Here is a 21,545-nt window from a genome sequence, read left to right on the forward strand (position 1 = left end):
AATAGAAAGGAGTGGCAATTAGGATCGTAAAGGCGTATAACGCTATAAAACCGATTTTATAATTAAGTTTTTACAAAAATGTTATTATTACCAAAATTGAAGATAATAAAAAATCAAAAAAATTCAGTACTTGAAAAACCTTTTAGTATTTCTGAGTTATAGTTAATAGCGTGTATATTTTTTTTTCGGGGGTGCTCAAATATAAGTATTTGAGCTAAATAACGGGAAAACGATGCATTTTATAACATTATAATAATATACTTACTAAACACTCAAGAATACCTATCAAATGAGCTCCAGTAGAAGTTGATAGCATCAAAATAAAGCAAGTTATGCTGAAAACAAGAGAATCCGTAAAATTTATATTATTTTAGAGTAGTTCTAAAACGAAATAAATAAAGTTTTTTATAAAAAATTTTGTAGCATAAATTTTGATGCCATCATTTTTTTCTGGAGCTTATGTGTTAGCGTGTTAGGTATTTCTAAGTAGTTTGACAAGTGTTTAGTAAATATGTGTTAAAAAAGGTATTTTTTTCCTGTTATTTAAGCATGACTAATTTGATTTGAGTACTCACCGAAAAAATATATGTATATAGTCAATTACCTATAACTCACTTTGAATTAATACTAAAACAAAAATGAATAACCATTTTCAATTTCGTTGCAAAACAAAAATATAGCCGCATCATATTCTAGTCCAATCAGAGAGTGCAGCAAGCACCTTTACCGGTTTCGAAACTTATTTATTAGTCTCTCATCAGGAGGCACATATGCTACTCTCTCTGATCCAACCAAAACAAACCCCAGCGTGCAGTCCCGGATTGCAACGAACGAAATGGCATAGATTTGCTAGCGGTAACTGCTAGCAAAAGACTAAGTTTTTAATCCAATGGCATATAAAACAACATAATGTTACTCTACATCCCACCAGACTGAAAACAATGGGAACCTTCTCTGGTTACACCTCCGAGGCTTCTACAATTTGCAAGCCATAAGAGAAGGTTCCCATTATTCTCAGTCTGGTGGGATGTAGAATAACATTATGTTGTTTTATATGCCATTGGATTGAAAATTTAGTCTTTTGCTAGCAGTTGCCGCTAGGGCATCTATGCCATTTCGTTCGTTGCAATCCGTGACTGCACGCCTGGGTTTGTTTTGGTTGGATCAGAGAGAGCAGCATTTGTGCCTCCTGATGAGAGACTAATAAGTTTCGAAACCGGTAGAGGTGCTTGCTGCACTCTCTGATTGGACTAGAATATGATGCGGCTGTATTTTCGTTTTACAACGAAATTGAAAATGGTTATTCATTTTTGATTTACATGTTTACTCTGATTGGAGTAGGAAGGGAACCATTCTCGTTGGAACTTTACCGCGCTGAGCAGATGGGACGTGAATTATAAATTGTAAAATTCCCTCATCTTCCTTACTCTCAGTATCCGTATGGCTTGCAAATTGTAGAAGCCTCGGGGGTGTAACCAGAGAAGGTTCCCATTGTTTTCAGTCTGGTGGGATGTAGAATAACATTATGTTGTTTTATATGCCATTGGATTGAAAACTTAGTCTAATACTAAAACGTTTTTCAAGTACTTAACAAATTTATTCGGTTTTTTCTTAGGTTCAATTTTGGTAATCCTGACTTTTTCGCAAAAACTTACAGTTTCTTTAGTATTTCTGGCGTTATTTTTAATAAAGTAATTGGCACTCTCGAGAACGGGTGGCACCAACCCTCAGGCTAAAAGTTTAAGTTGGCACCAAATCAATTTTGTTCCTTGAGGTATTAGGCACCAACCTTCAGTGGCTGCTCTAATATAAATTCATTCGTTTTTAAAAAACATTTATATATCTATAAAACAATAAAATTATGTATAAAATGTATATTTAAAAACCCTCAAAAGGGCCACATCAAAATCACATAACTAGTTTTCGACTGGTTTACCGTCATACATTCCGTCACTTGCCGTCATACGTTCAACATGTAAACAAGTCAAATCCACATCTCAGATGTTACCTGGGGCAGATTAGTTAAATATTTTAAACATCCATACTTTATGTAGCTTTTTAAACCAATGTTTCCTTGACGGACTTCTTTTTAGGGATGGGAAAACCTACCGGTTTAAACCTAAAACCGGTTTTTTTACTTCGCAATAACCGGTTTTCCCTTTTTAAAGTAAAAACCGCTTATTAGGGTTTTACGGTGATTAGGATTAGGTTAGGTGTTATTTTGGATCCCAATCATAATTATTATTCTCAAGTAATTATTCCAAACAAAACCCTAATTCAAATTTTATTTTATTTTATAAAATACAGAAGCAAACTGAAAGTGCAATCTCGCATCAACCAGAAACAATTATTAAGTTTTATTATAATATTTCTTTGAAAAGGTATTTGTAATTATAATATTTACATAAGAAGTGATCTGGTTGAATTAGACGCAAACATCATCTATTTTTCACACTTAACTCTTGACATTGAAAGTGGGTGAATGACTTTTTCTGATTAACAAAAATAATGCTCTGACTATGAATATCGAATGACTGATTACGAATACGAATCTCCAAGAATTTCGCTACGTTTTCAAAACGATACACTCATACAGGAAATATTAAATGAGTTAAAATGTACCTATTCTACAAATATACAAACGTGTTAAAAGTAATACATGTTCTTTCGATAGTAATAATTTTGATCATATTGATATTGAGTCGAATGGATTATCGCAAACTAAAGTGTATTGTAAATGTAACTTTGTAACTTATTGGATTAAAAAAACCGAAAATCGGTTTTTCCAAAAACCGTTTTTTTTTGGCCGGTTATAACCGCCAGGTTAAACTGTAAGCAAAAAAACCGGTATAACCGAAAACCGGTGTTTTGTCAAAAACCGCCATCCCTACTTCTTTTACTGGGCTTTGACCCTAATATTTTTGTTAAATACTATCTTGGTGGTTAGCATGTACATTGTACGTAAGCACTGATGATGAATGGTAAACCAGTTGAAAACTAGTTATGTGATTTTGATGTGGCCTTTTTGAGGGTTTTTAAATATACCTTTTATACAGAATTTTACTGTTTTTTTGTATTACATGGTATACAGCCAACCACAGGAAAACTTTTTCCTTGTGAATATTTATATATCTGTTACCGGCCAACCCGATTTCAGGATAAATTGCCAAACTAGTTTGTTCTAAACGCGATAGGATAAACTAGTTTAGCCTAGGCCATACTAGTTTATCCTGATATTAATACGGACTCTGCAGGATAGGTTAGGATAAACTAGTACGACCTAGTATAAATATTATAATATATCCACAAAGCCAAAATAAATAGATATTTAAACTGAATGAAATACTCTGTAGTTGAAAAATAATCATTTTTATTAAAACGATTATCATTCATCGTTAACACTAATGGACAATTAGTAATACAAACAATCATATTATAAAAAATAATCAGTGTCTTTTTTATAAAAGCAATAATTATTACACCTTAATTATAAAAATTATTATTTATTTTTCTATGGAGTGCTTTGGTGACACTTAGAATTGCCATTTATATATCCATAAAACAATAAAATCCTGTATAAAATGTATATTTAAAAACCCTCAAAAGGGCCACATCAAAATCACATAACTAGTTTTCGACTGGTTTACCGTCATACATTCCGTCACTTGCCGTCATACGTTCAACATGTAAACAAGTCAAATCCACATCTCAGATGTTACGTGGGGCAGATTAGTTAAATATTTTAAACATCCATACTTTATGTAGCTTTTTAAACCAATGTTTCCTTGACGGACTTCTTTTTAGCCGGTTTTTTTTCTACCGGTTTAAACCTAAAATCGGTTTTTTTACTTCGCAATAACCGGTTTTACCGGTTGTTTTTTTGTCCCGGTTATAACCGGTTTTTCCTTTTTAAAGTAAAAACCGGTTATTAGGTTTTTACGGTGATTAGGATTAGGTTAGGTGTTATTTTGGATCCCAATCATAATTATTATTCTCAAGTAATTATTTCAAACAAAACCCTAATTCAAATTTTATTTTATTTTATAAAATACAGAAGCAAACTGAAAGTGCAATCTCGCATCAACCAGAAACAATTATTAAGTTTTATTATAATATTTCTTTGAAAAGGTATTTGTAATCATAATATTTACATAAGAAGTGATCTGGTTGAATTAGACGCAAACATCATCTATTTTTCACACTTAACTCTTGACATTGAAAGTGGGTGAATGACTTTTTCTGATTAACAAAAATAATGCTCCGACTATGAATATCGAATGACTGATTACGAATACGAATCTCCAAGAATTTCGCTACGTTTTCAAAACGATACACTCATACAGGAAATATTAAATGAATTAAAATGTACCTATTCTACAAATATACAAACGTGTTAAAAGTAATACATGTTCTTTCGATAGTACTAATTTTGATCATATTGATATTGAGTCGAATGGAGTATCACAAACTAAAGTGTATTGTAAATGTAACTTTGTAACTTATTGGATTAAAAAAACCGAAAATCGGTTTTTCCAAAAACCGGTTTTTTTTGGCCGGTTATAACCGCCAGATTAAACTGTAAGCAAAAAAACCGGTATAACCGAAAACCGGTGTTTTGTCAAAAACCGCCATCCCTACTTCTTTTACTGGGCTTTGACCCTAATATTTGTGTTAAATACTATCTTGGTGGTTAGCATGTACATTGTACGTAAGCACTGATGATGACTGGTAAACCAGTTGAAAACTAGTTATGTGATTTTGATGTGGCCTTTTTGAGGGTTTTTAAATATACCTTTTATACAGAATTTTACTGTTTTTTGTATTACATGGTATACAGCCAACCACAGGAAAACTTTTTCCTTGTGAATATTTATATATCTGTTACCGGCCAACCCGATTTCAGGATAAATTGCCAAACTAGTTTGTTCTAAACGCGATAGGATAAACTAGTTTAGCCTAGGCCATACTAGTTTATCCTTATATTAATACGGACTCTGCAGGATAGGTTAGGATAAACTAGTACGACCTAGTATAAATATTATAATATATCCACAAAGCCAAAATAAATAGATATTTAAACTGAATGAAATACTCTGTAGTTGAAAAATAATCATTTTTATTAAAACGATTATCATTCATCGTTAACACTAATGGACAATTAGTAATACAAACAATCATATTATAAAAAATAATCAGTGTCTTTTTTATAAAAGCAATAATTATTACACCTTAATTATAAAAATTATTATTTATTTTTCTATGGAGTGCTTTGGTGACACTTAGAATTGCCGAAAGTATCATTGCCCTCTTGCAATTGCATCTGTTTGTGGAACATTTTTTGTTGCAGCAGCATTTGATAATTTTTTTTAGATCAAAATTCGACATTTGCCATAAAACTTTTCGAGAGGTAGCAGATATAAACTAAGGCTCGAGAGATTTAGTTGAGTCAGGGTAAGGTTTTGTCAAATGCAGCTGCAACAAAAATTGTTCTACAAACAGATGCAAGTGCAAAAAGGCCATGATAGTCCGCAAGTGTCACCAAAGAACTTTATGAAAAAATAGATCATAATTTTTATAATTGAGGTATAATTATTGAGGTATAAAAACAGTGACTATTTTTTATAATCTGATTGTTTGTATTACCAATTGTACATTAGTTTTAACGACGAATCATTATTGTTTTAATAAAAATGACTATTTTCAAATTATAGAGTATTTTATTAAGTATATCTATTTAATTTTGCTTTGTAGGCATACTATAATGTTTATACTAGGCCGTACTAGTTTATCCTGCAGTGTCCGTTCTAATATCAGCATAAACTAGTGTGGCCTAGGCCAAACTAGTTTATCATATCGCGTTAGGACAAACGAGTTTGGCCTAGGCCAAACTATTGCTTTTATAAAAAAACAGTGACTAATTTTTATAAATTGATTGTTTGTATTAAAAACTGTCCATCAGATTTAACGACGAATCATCATTATCGTGTTAATAAAAATGATTATTTTCCAATTATAAAGTATTTTATTCAGTTTATCTTTGCATTTATTTTTGCTTTGCAGGTATTCTATAATGTTTATACTAGGCCGTACTAGTTTGTCCTGCTGTGTCTCTATTAATACCAGTAGAATAAACTAGTTTGGCCTAGGTTACACTAGTTTATCCGATCGCGTTCAAGACAAACTAGTTTGGCCTAGGCCCAACTAGTTTATCCTAACGCGTTCAGGGGTCCAGGCCAAACTAGTCTATCCTGAAGTCTGGTTTGGCCGGTGACATATCTATTAAATTTCTTCTTATTTTTGTTTTAGATGTGCCCGAAGATGACCCAACAATGGTACTGGAAAAAGATTTAATGGAAATTGGACACGTTTTAAAAGGGAATTGTACAGCACCCCCTTCATACCCCCCTGCAAATATCACCTGGTTTCTTAATGGCAAGAAAGTAAGTGAACTTAAAGTGATGTTATAGCTATTATGGGCCTGGATCCCACGTACCAAAAAAACAGATGATTAATAGCAAGCTGAAAATTTGTTAATAGCTTAACGGTGTCTAGTCGGACAAACTTTGATGCACGGGAACACTGGAACAGGGTAAGTTTTAATTGTGGAGCAGTTTAAAAATTTGGAATGTCAGAATACGAAAGCGTTCTATATATTTCCTCGAACTTAACATCCAATTGATTTGTTACCCTTTCATTAAACTCTCATGCAAAAATCAGATTACTAACCAACATGATTCCTGTCATTTGACATATTCTTCTTGTTACACATATTCAAATGCCCAGTTGCTGTTAAACACTAGTCTGATTTTTGCATGAGAGTTTATTGAAATGTTAACAAATCAATTGGAAGTTCTATCCGACAAAATACACGGAACGTTTTCGTAGTCTGACGTTCCAAAGTTTTAACCTCTTCCACAATTAAAACTTCCCCTGTTCCAGTGTTTCCATACATCAAAGTTTACCCGACTAGACACCGTTGAGCTATTAACAAATTTTAAGCTTGAAATCATTTATTGTTTAACTTCCGACGACCGGTTTCGCTTTCTACAATTTGCAAAGCATCATCAGGTCAACGGTTACAAGTAAACTAAATACTACAAATAAAAACCAGAGTTAGAACATTGGTTATAAAAAGATGCTATAATGTCAAGCCAATATTTAAAAAATATAAAATAAAACCACAGACAAATACATTTGTATGCAGACAAACCCTATGCAGTTAGAATATTGGTTATAAAAAGATGCTATAAGATCAAGCCAATATTTAAAAAATATAAACTAAAACCACAGACAAATACATTTGTATGCAGACAAAACGTAAAATACTCATGTCCCCAAACACATGCAAATGTATGTGGTCTATGATTGTGCAATGTAAACGTGTTGTACTTACATGCCGTTACAAGGAGTGATTTTCAAAGTCTTTAGTAATATGAGTCCTTGCTCAAATTTTGCCAATAGAAAATTGATTGGATAGACGGACAATGATGCATAGGTTAACAAGTATATGGGCAAGTTCTTGAGGGTAGAGAGAAAAGTGGCGAAAGGCAGCCAACAAATCTGTATTTGATATTTTGTTTGTAAAATGGAATACAAAGTGATGTTGTCTATTTAATTTTTAATATACAGTGAGCACGTAAAGGTTGGAATAAATTAATTTTCTCGAGAATGGACGAATTTGGAAAAAAAATCCCAAAACAAGTCAATTTTTATTTTTAAATTACGACTTTTTGGCATATATATCATACTAGTGACATCACCCATCTTGGCGTGATGACGTCATCAATGATTTTTTTAAAATAAGAATAGGGGTCGTGTGATAGTTTATTTTAAACGTAATTTAATTCTCTATTCAGTAATATAAACATTAACATAATTATTTATACAGGGTGTCTAAATTTTTTTTTAAATAAACCTATTGATATAAAAAGAATAATGTATTTTATTTATTTAATTCAAAATATATTTTACTGCTCTCAGAAAACAGAAAAAAAAAATGTTTATTTGAAAAATAATCAATGCTTTTCGCTTAAATTAAATTTCAAACTGTCAAGAGGCAAGTGGATGGCTGCTTTAATATTGAATTTAAGCAAAGAACAATATTTATTTATCAAATAAACATTTTTTCTGTTTTCTAATAGCAGTAAAATGTATTTTGAATTAAATAAATTACACACATTCTTCTTTTTATTTCAATAAATTTAATTAAAAAAAAATTTTTGGACACCCTGTATAAATAATTATGTTATTGTTTATACTACTGAATAGAGAATTGAATTACCTTTCAAATGACCTATCACTCAACCCCTATTCTTATTTAAAAAAGACGGGTGACGTCACTAGTATGATATATATGCCAAAAAGTCGTAATTTAAAAATAAAAATTGACTTGTTTTGGGATTTTTTTTCCAAATTCGTCCATTCTCGAGAAAATGAATTTATTCCAACCTTTACGTGCTCACTGTATAACGGTTTTAATGTTTTAGTTATATTTATTAAAAGATTTATATTTATTTAGGTGTTATTAATTGTAAAACTGACAACGTGTGGATCAAAAGAGTAACCGAAATTGATGTCAATTTCAATTTCAATAACATCAATTATTTCAGTTAATAACTCTTTTGATACAAACGTTGTCAGTCTTACAATAATTATTAACACATAAATAAACAGAAATCTTTTAATAAATACAAATAAAACATTAAAACAGTTATGTATTAAAAATTAAATACATGACATCACAAAATATCAAACACAGATTTGTTGGCTGCCTTTCGCCACTTTTCTCTCTACCCTCAAGGACTTGCTCAAATAATTGTTCACCTATGCAGATTTGTCTGGCTATCCAATAAGTTTCCTATTAGCCTAATTTGAGCAAGAAATCATGTTATTGAAGACTTTAGAAATCACTCCTTGTAACGGCATGTAAGTACAACACGTTTACATTGCAAAATCATAGGCCACACAGATTTGCATGTATTTGAGGGTACATGATGGTTTGTGTTTACCGGTATGTGTGCATACATAATATGTATTTGTCTGTGGTTTTAACTTATATATTTTTAAATATTGGCATGATCTTATATTTATTTTTACAACCAGACGATGTTCTAGCTCTGGATTTTATTTGTAGCATTTAGTTTAATTTTAACTGTTGATCTGATGATGCTGTGCAAATTGTAGAGAGCAAAACCGGTCGTCGGAAGTTAAACAATAAATGATTGCGGGTAGGTCTGTTTTTTACTTCATTCCTGTAATATCTACTTCAAATATAATTTTTAAAATTACATTTATACAATTTAATGGACATAAAACTTTCACATATTATCTGAAGTCTAAACCTATCATTTTCAATATCTTTTAACCTTAAAATTTTATGACTTATCTTATAAAATTCAAAACCGAATGAAAATATATTAAAAACCAAATCACGAAAAGGAATTACTTCAATTTATACTTACCTATTCAACGAAATCAAATTATTAGAGAAATAATCGTGCAATCACTCTCGGAATCCTAGAATATTGCCAATCGGGCTTTAGTTATCAGATATGTGCATATGGTCCGCCAAATAGAGTTATCAGTTTTATGAGCACTTAAATTTTATGGTTAAAATTATGCAAATGCACTGTTCATATCTGTAATTCAAGGAAAGTGTATTTGAGTTGTAAGTTTTGGTTTTATTTCTAATTCAAAGGGTTGATAGCATCCACATATTGCAGTTTGCATTATTTGAATAATGTGAATAAAATATACATTTATCCATTTTATTTCAATTTGTTTGCAAACAAAAGAAATAAAAATAGAGCATTGGATCAAGTACACAAGTGACATGGATCCCGACATCCATGGTGTACAAAGGAAAGTTTGGATAATGCTGAATTAAAATGAAAAAAAAAACAAAAACCAGAACCTAAATGAATTTGTACAGACAAAGGGGATACCGACTAAGACATAGAAAAAATACTTCCGAGAACTCTACAAAGGTGGAAAAGCTAATGACGAAGACGATAACAAAACAGGAGACAGGTATATTACTAAAGCAACTGAAGTAGAAGCGAGAATGAAGATCTTAAAGAATAGACGATCGCCAGGTGTTAATAGAATACCGAACGAACTGCTGAAATACGGCGGTCAGGAACTCACTAATTGTATGACCACATTGTCTTAGACCGAGCAGAGATACCACAAGATTGACACACCAGTATTACAGTACCGATTTTTAAGAAATTACAATGAACATGTCCGGACAACTATAGAAGAATAATTTTCTTAAATACGATAATGAAGTTATTCACGGGCATACTCAAGGATAAATTGGAATCACAGATAAAGAAAAGAGAAGAAGAGCAAGGTTTCAGACAAGACAAGTAAGTCGACGACGGACGCAATATTTGTCATGAAACAAGCGAAAGAAAAGTCCATAGAATATAACAAACCCGCATAGACCTAACAAAATAGACAAATAGATATTTGCTTCATAGACCTAACAAAAGCATTTGACAGAGTCAGATTTAGCGACATATTAGAGAAAATGAAGCAAAAAAGGATACCGGCAAACATTGTGGAAGTCATAAAACAGATGAACAATACGACAAAAATTAAAACAAACAACACCACTGCGGCCAACACCAAGGAAAATCAGGCAGGAAGACAGCCTCAGTCCATTTCTATTTAATATGTTAATGGATGAAATATTAGAAGATGTGGAATCGCTACAACTAAGATACATACTCGGTCACAAGAGAATCAGTATAGTGTGCTATGCGGATGATGCAGCCTTGATTGCAGGGGATGAGGATGACCTACAAAGACAACTTTATCGATTCTACAAAGCATTTCGACGACTCAACATGAACATATCCACGCAGAAAACAAAATGCGTTACCATTGCGAAATATCCAATTAGATGCAAGCTCGTGGTAGAGGGGAAACCATATAACAGCTAAACCAATTCAAATATCTAGGTGCAGATTTATTTATAAAATTATCATGATCTAGCCAGAAACCTAAAGGACAAATAAACAAGGCCGCAGTCATGGATGTTTAAGAGATGTGGTCTGTAATAACTCATATTAGTCCAGAGTAATAAGGATTTTCTCGGGACACTCAAAGTTATTGTAGACCTACAGGAAGAAAACCTACCTGTTTCCTGCCTAGATTTTGCGTCCTTTTTTTAATTATTAACAATTGAGTGCAAAAATCGCGATTTTTTCGATTTTTTGCACTCCATTCAAAAGCTAAATAGTTGACATAAAATTACAAAATTTAGTTTTTTAGAACATTGAAAAACCTTCAAAATGGCGATTTTTGAAAGATAAAAATTAATTTGTTGCTACGCAAACTGCAAGATAAGTGATAATCGTTATTTGTTAATAACTTTTACTAAAACACAGCTTAGAGCTTTAGTGTTTTACACAACGTTGAGTATTTGCGTACTTAATAAACCTTCAAAATTTGAGATCGATCCATTAATTAGTTTAAGAGTTATTTTAATTGTTTTTCCCAGATACCTTTATTTTGCAATAACACAAGACAGAAAATAATGAGTATTTCTGAGTATGCCAAATGAAAATAGAAGATAGTAACATATTGTATTAAAAAAGATTAAAAAAATAATTAATATAAGTAGTCAAAAATCCTAATATTTTTGTGTAAATTTTTTTAGTTTATATACACTTACAATAACTTTAAAAATGCTATTCGTAGAAAAAATCTTTTTATATATTCAAAAAGACAGTATTTTAACACGAATTTTCAAATAAAAAAAATTAGCCTGGGTTCATTTTGGACAAAGTTAGCAATATGTTTTTTTAATTCACAGCTAATTTGTTTATAATAATTAAGGAGTCTCATTAATACCATTTTAAAGAATGGGATTTGTCTTTTTTCTTAAAAAATTTCCACAAACATTGTACCTTCACAGCACCCTCTACGATTTTTCAAAAATGTAGTTCAAACGATTACTAGGTGGAACCTACAAATCCATCGAGTTAAAATACCGAAAAAGCAATTTCAAACTAATATAATTTTCTGTTTCTCCGGATCAACTTAATGGATTTTGCTCTTTCTTTTTAATTTGTATGTAATTTCTACATAAATTACAAATATGAAATTTGTTTATAAATTTATTAATTAATAAACAGTCTAATTTGTTTAAACAATTCCCGAAAAAATGTTTTTTTTAAATCTATTCTTGAAAAAAATTTTTTTACAAGAAATTATTCTTTTAATCAGAGTATTATTAATGATCATAGAAAAAGTTAAAGTAAACTTTAAATAAATGATTTTTATTAGATAATTATTATTTATTGAAGATAATTTATTTATTAAATTATACCTTAACTTTTTCTATATAATAACGATAGTATGATTAAAATCATGGATTTTTGGGAAAAAAATTTTTTAACAAATTAGACTGTTTATTAATTAATAAATTTCTAGACAAATTGTATATTTGTAATGTACAGAAAAATTACATACATATTAAAAAAATAACGATCAAAATATATTCAGTAGATCCTGAGATATAGAAATTGATAGTAGTTTTAAGTTGCCTTTTTAGTTTTTGAACTCGTGCGTTTGTCGGCTCCCAACTCCCCCCTTCACTTATCGCGAGTAGTCACCAATTGAACTACATTTTTAAAAATTCGTGTAAAATAACAGCTTTTCTAATATGTAAAATGATTTTTTCTACGGACAATATTTTTAAAGTTATTCTAAATGTTTTTTTTTTATTTAGCTAATGCCTCGACAACTAATGGCCATTGGCATGGCATGGTAGGTACAGTGAATTTTTGCAGTTAGGTACCTAAATAGTGTCATGTGTAGTGTGTGTGTGTGTGTGTGTGTGTGTGTGTGTGTGTGTGTGTGTGTGTGTGTGTGTGTGTGTGTGTGTGTGTGTGTGTGTGTGTGTGTGTGTGTGTGTGTGTGTGTGTGTGTGTGTGTGTGTGTGTGTGTGTGTGTGTGTGTGTGTGTGTGTGTGTGTGTGTGTGTGTGTGTGTGTGTGTGTGTGTGTGTGTGTGTGTGTGTGTGTGTGTGTGTGTGTGTGTGTGTGTGTGTGTGTGTGTGTGTGTGTGTGTGTGTGTGTGTGTGTGTGTGTGTGTGTGTGTGTGTGTGTGTGTGTGTGTGTGTGTGTGTGTGTGTGTGTGTGTGTGTGTGTGTGTGTGTGTGTGTGTGTGTGTGTGTGTGTGTGTGTGTGTGTGTGTGTGTGTGTGTGTGTGTGTGTGTGTGTGTGTGTGTGTGTGTGTGTGTGTGTGTGTGTGTGTGTGTGTGTGTGTGTGTGTGTGTGTGTGTGTGTGTGTGTGTGTGTGTGTGTGTGTGTGTGTGTGTGTGTGTGTGTGTGTGTGTGTGTGTGTGTGTGTGTGTGTGTGTGTGTGTGTGTGTGTGTGTGTGTGTGTGTGTGTGTGTGTGTGTGTGTGTGTGTGTGTGTGTGTGTGTGTGTGTGTGTGTGTGTGTGTGTGTGTGTGTGTGTGTGTGTGTGTGTGTGTGTGTGTGTGTGTGTGTGTGTGTGTGTGTGTGTGTGTGTGTGTGTGTGTGTGTGTGTGTGTGTGTGTGTGTGTGTGTGTGTGTGTGTGTGTGTGTGTGTGTGTGTGTGTGTGTGTGTGTGTGTGTGTGTGTGTGTGTGTGTGTGTGTGTGTGTGTGTGTGTGTGTGTGTGTGTGTGTGTGTGTGTGTGTGTGTGTGTGTGTGTGTGTGTGTGTGTGTGTGTGTGTGTGTGTGTGTGTGTGTGTGTGTGTGTGTGTGTGTGTGTGTGTGTGTGTGTGTGTGTGTGTGTGTGTGTGTGTGTGTGTGTGTGTGTGTGTGTGTGTGTGTGTGTGTGTGTGTGTGTGTGTGTGTGTGTGTGTGTGTGTGTGTGTGTGTGTGTGTGTGTGTGTGTGTGTGTGTGTGTGTGTGTGTGTGTGTGTGTGTGTGTGTGTGTGTGTGTGTGTGTGTGTGTGTGTGTGTGTGTGTGTGTGTGTGTGTGTGTGTGTGTGTGTGTGTGTGTGTGTGTGTGTGTGTGTGTGTGTGTGTGTGTGTTGAGTAAGTGTCTTGTTACTTTGCAAAGTCGATTCTAAATGTTTATAAACTGAAAAATTTCACAAATTTGGCAATAGGATTTTTGACTGTATTAGATAATTTTTATATCTTTTTTTCAGTATATTTTGATAGCATCACTTTTCTACTTTCATTTGGCGTACGCATAATTGCCCTATCTTCATTATTTTCTGTCTTGTTATTGCAAAATAAAGGGCTCTGGGATAAACAATTAAAATAACTCTTAAACTAATTAATGGATCGGTCTCAAATTTTGAGGGTTTGTTAAGTACCCCAATACCCAAATTTGGATGAAACACTAAAGTTCTAAGGTAGTTTTGGTAAAATTTATTAACAAATAATGATTTCACTTATTTTGCAGTTTGCGTAGGTAGCAACAAATTAACTTTTTAACTTTCAAAAATCGGCATTTTGAAGGTTGTTTAATGTTCTAAAAAATTAAATTTTGTAATTTTATGTCAACTATTCAACTTTTGAATGTGGTGCAAAAAATCGAAAAAATCGCGAGTTTTGTACTAAATTGTTAATAGCTAAAAAACGGACGCGAACTCTAGGCAGGAAACAGGTAGGTTTTCTTCCTATAGGCCTACAATAACTAGAAAAGTAATCCGCTACCTGGATCTTTGAGTGTCCCGAACATGGTCTATTTCTAGCTTATCACCCTGGAGTATATATGTATGAGAATGGATAGCAAAGTTAGAATTTATAAAACTTGCATCCGACCTGTTATGACCTGTGGTATTAAATCAAGAAACTACACCAATAAAACCAAAATCATGCTACGAAGAGCCGAAATGAAAACACTAAAAACAATAGCAGGGAAGAAAAGAAGGGATATAATACGAAACAACATCATCAGGGAACAATGTGGCATGCAATATGTAGTAAGATGGGGTAGGCAACAGGAGGAGCACAGACTACCAAGAATTGCGCTAAAAGGAAAACCAGCTGACAAGTGTCCACCGGGGAGACCACTAAAAAAAAGAAGAGATAGCTGGCAGTCTACCTTTCAAGAAATACTTTAACGTCGGAATTAACAGATCCATAGATCTACAACAAGTATAAGAGGAAGAATATTACAATTTTATAGAGTTTATACGTGACTCTTATGTTAAATGAATCTATATACAACAATTAATAGTAAAAAATATATTTATCGAATATCAAAAACACATAAAGATAGGGTCTGATAGCTCAGTTGGTAGGATGTCTGACATCCAAGCAAAAGGCCCAGGATCGAATCCCAGCGACCACGAGAACATCTAGACATTTTTAAAAAGGTATACAGGCCCCAGGTTGACTCCGCCTGAATACAGTGAGTACTTTGGGTAAAACCAGGGGTAATAATAGTCAGTTGAAGCATCGCACTGGCCCTGTTACCTTCCTTGTATACTGTAGAGATAGCAGACTACCCTGATATAATGCCAAAGCCGCGTTAGCGGGATAAAATGGAGACTATTACTATTATTATCTATCTAATTAGCTTTCTTCGGTCCATCTTTGGACATAGGCCTCCCCAATCCTTTTCCACTATTCTCTGTCTGTCGTTACAATCATCCACCTAGAGCTCACGTACTTCTTGAGATCATCTGCTCATCTCATTTGTGGCCTTCCTCTGCTTCGTTTATATTCCCACGGTCTCCAATTTATGAGAATTTTGTTCCATCGGTCTTATTATTGTCTTATAGTGTGTCCGGCAAATCTCCATTTCAATTTTGCAACTTCTTGTCTAACATCCCTAACTTTGGTTTTCTCTCTTATCCACTCGACTCTCTTTTTATCCATTAGTCTTATGTGAAACATTTGCCTTTCCATTGCTCTTTGCGTTTTTATGATCTTGTCCACGTTTGCGTCCACTTTTGGGAACCGTAAGTGAGAACAGGGATTTATTGTATACCTTGGTTTTAAGATGTTGTGGATATCTTTTGTTTTTAAGGATGTTTGCCAAATGCCGCCCATGCCAGTCTAACTCGTCTTTTGATCTCTGCTGTTTAGTTTTCCTTGTTATTTTATAAGTTGACATAGATATAAAATGCTCGTCAAAAGTTTGGGATATAGAAAATTCTCCTGAATTTTTATAGTAGATTTTTTCGTGAACAGGTTAACGGATTCCGCTAATTTTTTAAATTATTTTAGACTTGTCTTTAGTATTTACACAGTTATGCAAAAGTGTACTCAAATTTTTTTTTGTACTTATACCGGGTGGAAGAAAAGAAATGTTTTTCTTATGTTAAGTTTGAGACGCCCTGTAGGGAGGACGAGCTACAAATGGGAGTATATATCGAAATATTATTGTAGTCTTATGTTTTGTGAACATTTTGTTCTTTAAATGTCCCTGATATCTTTAGAAATAAAAAAAAATAGACGGTTTTGTAATTTAACATGTGTTTCAACCGCAACAAAAGTTTGAGACACCTTGTAGGGAGAAAAAGGCACAAAGGTGAGTATACCTCGACATTTTGTTGTAGTCTCATATTTTGCGAATATTTTATTTTTTTAATTTCTCTGATATCTTTAATAACAAAGAAACTAGACGATATTACTCTTTAATATGTGTTTTAACTGACGACATGCGTCACATCACATCTGTAAAACATAGAAAAACCTATTAAAGAGTAATACCGTCTAGTTTTTTTGTTATTCAAGATATCAAAAAAATAAAATATTCAAAAAATATGAGACTACACCATAATATCGGGGTATACTCACCTTTGTGCCTTTTTCTCGCTACAAGGTGTCTCAAACTTCTGTTTCGGTTAAAACACATGTTAAATTACAAAACCGTCTATTTTTTATGTTTATAAAGACATCAGGGACGTTCAAACAACAGCATGTTCACCAAACATAAGACTACAATATTATTCTAATGTATACTCACATTTCTACCTCGTTCTTCCTACAGGGTGTCTCAAACTTAACACAAGAAAAGCATATTTTTTTCTTCCACCCGGTATAAGTACAAAAAATAAGTTTGAGTAAACCTTTACTGTGTAAACACTAGAGAAAAGGCTAAAATAAAAAAAATAGCGGAATCCGTCTGTTCGCGAAAAAATCAACTATGAAAATCAGCAGAATTTTCTATATCTCTAACTTTTGACGAGCAATTTACCCAAAAAGATTGGTCATAAATTATACCACAGTTTCTGGGTTCAAAAATGGGTTGATTGAACCTCACTAACCTATATAAAATAGTGCACACAAAAAAAAGGTACAGCTCTTTGAAATTCCAAAACGAAAATCGAATTTTTTTCATATATCGAAAACTCTTAGAGATTTTTTATTGAAAATGGACATGTGGCAATGTGGCATTCTTATGGCATCAACATCTTAAAAAAATTAAAGTGAAATTTGTGCATCCCATAAAAATTTTATGGGGGTTTTTTTCCATGAAACCCCCCAAACTTTTGTGAACGTTCCAAATAAATTATTATTATGGCACCATTAGATAAACACAATGTTTTTATCTTTTATCAAGGAAAACCAGGAAAAAACCTCGTGATACTATACGGACATCGTAAGTATTTGGGCTTACATTTAGTTTACTCTCAAATCTAATACCAAATTCTGACTTTAAATTCTTTTTTCCCCTCGTGATTTACTATGGAATCTCTAGCGCGAGGAATTTACTGCCACCGTTGCATTTGGTTGTCTTTTTAAAGACAGATCACATGCTATGATTTTTTGTGGCAAATATTCTAGAGTTGGGTTGATTTCTTGTAATCAGATGAACCATCTTTTAGTAAAGTCGTCCCAGGAACGCAACTCATCATTATTAGCAATATCATTTTTAAGTCTTCTACTTTAAAATGTATAACACATATCTGAATTGCCAATATAAATGAGTCAGATTAAATAAATTATTAGAAGAATTTTTTTACTAAGCAACAACATTTTTGTTTAATTTAGTATTATTTTGTATTTTGACAACGACACCCGACTTGGGCGTCGAAACGTTAATAAAATCATTTTGTTTATAAAATTGTGGCTTATTTCCCATTGAAAATAATTGATTATAAAAATGCCACAAGGAAATAGCTTCAGAAAAATATTAAATATTTACTGTAAATTTTCGGTTGTTTATTTTTGCTAGTGTATCACAGTAATTGCATAATAGTAAAGTAATTCTTCTTCTTCTTCTTCTTCTTGACTGGCTTTACAACTCGGGGTGAGTCTTCGCCGCATCCACTATGGCCCTCCATCGTCTGCGATCTTGCGCTTCGATTTGCCATTGTTGTACCCCAATCCTAGATAGATCGGTTTCAACATCATCCTTCTATCTTTTTCTGGGACGGCCCCCTGATCTTCTACCGTCTGGTCTCTCGAAGAACACTGTCTTTAGCACTCTGTCTTCCTCTGATCTTACTACATAACCTGCCCATCTTATCCGATTAGCTTTTATATATCTGACGATGTTTTCAGTACCATATAGAGTCACCAATTCAGCATTGCGGCGCCTTTTTCACTCTCCTGTCAATTCATCTCTTTGAGGACCAAATATCATTCTGAGGACTTTCCATTCAAATATCAGCAATTTATTTATTTCTCGCTGATGTAGAGTCCATGTTTCACTCCCATATGTAACAACTGGGCGAATAATTGACATGTACAGTCTTACAGTAAAGTAATTGTGTAACAATAATTATTTACTTTCATATAATGTGTTTATTATGTTTATTCTTCATTTATTATTTTGTAAGTAACTTGGAATTTTTGCATTTTTGCCCCCTGTACCAATTTGAAAAAGAAAGGAGTTGCATTTAAAAAAAAATGGTGATGACGTCATCATACGAGGGTGATTCACCCCGTATATTAGATTATAATTTGAAAAAATAGTAAATTAAAATCAAAAATCGACCTGTTTCGAGAATTTCTAATAATGTTTATTTACTTAATAATGAATTTATGCGTTGTTTTATGGACGCACTGTATTTTACTAGACTAAACTAACTTAACATATTTTCTCGTATTAAACAGAAAAAAATAACATTTATGTATGAAATGTAAATTTATTACTGTGAACAACCCACTTGTAGTTTGCAATTGATAAATTCGAAAATTATGCAGTTATTAATTACTCTAGCAATTTGATTGAAATGTTAGCATGGAAATACATGGTTAGTTAAACATCAATTACAAATTTAAATAAAATAACTTAACCGAAGAGGATTTATTGACAATTTGAAACACTTAACAGAAATTAACAAACATTTCTGATGCAAGTTTAATAATTTTCATCGAAAAATTTAACCGATACCAATGAAAAATCAAATATTTTAATAACTGTTCTATACATATAAATCCAACAGTCAACCCTTAACTTCCATGGACAAAAATAGTAACATTTATTATGGCAGAGTCAGATTTGATCCCGTTGTTTCGTGTATAAAAATTTTTACTTTTTTAACTTGCTTTTATTTTAAATTATTTTGTTTACAACAATTTTTAAATTTTTATAGAAAAATCCGACATTTCATTTATTAGGTATAACTTTATAAGAAAATTCTTTCTAGATATATAATAAAAATATTAAAATGTGCAGATTTTTTAGATCCAGTGGTGGATTCTAGATATCATAGCTCCTGCCTTTAATACAAAAAATTGAATTAGACTTTGTATCTAAAAAATGACAAGTATGGTTTTTACCTTACTTTTTGCAAATAAAATCTCGACATTAAATCAGTCAATGAGAGCAAGAACAGGTTATTACCTCCGAATTCTATCCTACTGCATGAATTTTAATGAAATTTTAGGAATAGCCTGAAAATATCTCCTTATTCAAAGTCTACTCTATGCCGATGTGTGCTTTTGTCTTGGGGGCGGTTCCCACCCCTTCTCGGGGGTGGAAAATTTTTTGGTTACACAACTACGGAAGTTGCTAGAGAACCTAATTCTAAGCAAAAACTGTTCTATAATTTTTTTTCGAAAACTCAATACTTTTTGAGTTATTCGTGGTTGAAAATTGGCCATTTTCATTGAAATATAACACCTTTTCGAACGGCTTTTTGTGAATACCTTAAAAATAATGCATCTGACTAAAAAAATTATATAAAAAATTTTTGTAGCTCATAAAAAAACAAAGAGATTCGTTCCTTCTTTAATCTTTTGGTTATAACACAAAAAGAGATATGGTAGGTAAAAAGAGTTTGTTTTTTGGTGCATGCTCAAATCAGTGAATTCAACTTGAAATAACAGAGAAGCGGTCGATTTTTATATTTAGGTGTATAATGCTACCAATACCTTTTATTGTGAGTGAAAAGTACTTTCAAATAAGCAACATTAAATGTCGATTACATATTCAAACTAAGCGAGATATGCTGCAAAAAATTGATGATACAAGAATTAATATGCATCGTTTTTCTTCTACAATACATTTTACTGCAGTATTATTTTTATGTTCAAAAAGTTGAGCGGGTTTAAAATGAATGGTTTTTGAAAAAAATAAGATTAAATTATAGAGCGCATATTTAAAATTTCTTAAAAATCTTCTTTTTCTCCATGTAACTTGAAAATTATAAGAGATACTGTTATAAAAAATAAAATCAAAATGTTTATCTAGAAGAAACCTACATTTTTGTATAGCATCTTTTTTTTGGCATCTCTTATCATTTTCGAGTTACATGGAGAAATAGGAAGATTTTTAAGAAAATTTAAAAATGCGCTCAATAATTTGATCTTATTTTTTTCAAAAACTATTCATTTTAAACCCGCCCAACTTTTGAACATAAAAAGAACACTATAGTAAAATGTATTGTAGAAGGAAAACGACGCATTTAAATTCTTGTGGATGAGGGGTTAAATACACTTCTCATTTTTTTCTTAAAATACGTTATTCATCACATTTTTTTCAGTTTATCTCGCATAGTTGGAATGTCATCGACATTTAACATTGCTTATTTTAAAGGTCTTTTCAAGCACAACAAAAGTTATTGGTAGCATTATACACCTAAAATTTACCGTTTCTCTGTTATTTATAGAATAGAATAGAATAGAATAGAATAGAATAGAATAGAATAGAATAGAATAGAATAGAATAGAATAGAATAGAATAGAATAGAATAGAATAGAATAGAATAGAATAGAATAGAATAGAATAGAATAGAATAGAATAGAATAGAATAGAATAGAATAGAATAGAATAGAATAGAATAGAATAGAATAGAATAGAATAGAATAGAATAGAATAGAATAGAATAGAATAGAATAGAATAGAATAGAATAGAATAGAATAGAATAGAATAGAATAGAATAGAATAGAATAGAATAGAATAGAATAGAATAGAATAGAATAGAATAGAATAGAATAGAATTAAATAGAATAGAATAGAATAGAATAGAATAGAATAGAATAGAATAGAATAGAATAGAATAGAATAGAATAGAATAGAATAGAATAGAATAGAATAGAATAGAATAGAATAGAATAGAATAGAATAGAATAGAATAGAATAGAATAGAATAGAATAGAATAGAATAGAATAGAATAGAATAGAATAGAATAGAATAGAATAG

At 32.0% G+C, this 21,545-nt stretch overlaps 1 protein-coding gene across 1 annotated transcript in view; it reads left to right on the forward strand.

Moving 5' to 3' along the window:
• Window positions 1–21,545, forward strand: part of LOC114336588 (uncharacterized) — a 944,943-nt gene that overhangs the window by 603,651 nt on the left and 319,747 nt on the right. The window contains exon 4 of the mRNA XM_050659329.1: window positions 6,307–6,440. Within this exon, the coding sequence (XP_050515286.1) occupies window positions 6,307–6,440 (134 nt within the window). The remainder of the gene's footprint in view (window positions 1–6,306; window positions 6,441–21,545) is intronic.

Source organism: Diabrotica virgifera, chromosome 8, assembly GCF_917563875.1.
Source record: "Diabrotica virgifera virgifera chromosome 8, PGI_DIABVI_V3a".
NCBI lineage: Eukaryota > Metazoa > Arthropoda > Insecta > Coleoptera > Chrysomelidae > Diabrotica > Diabrotica virgifera.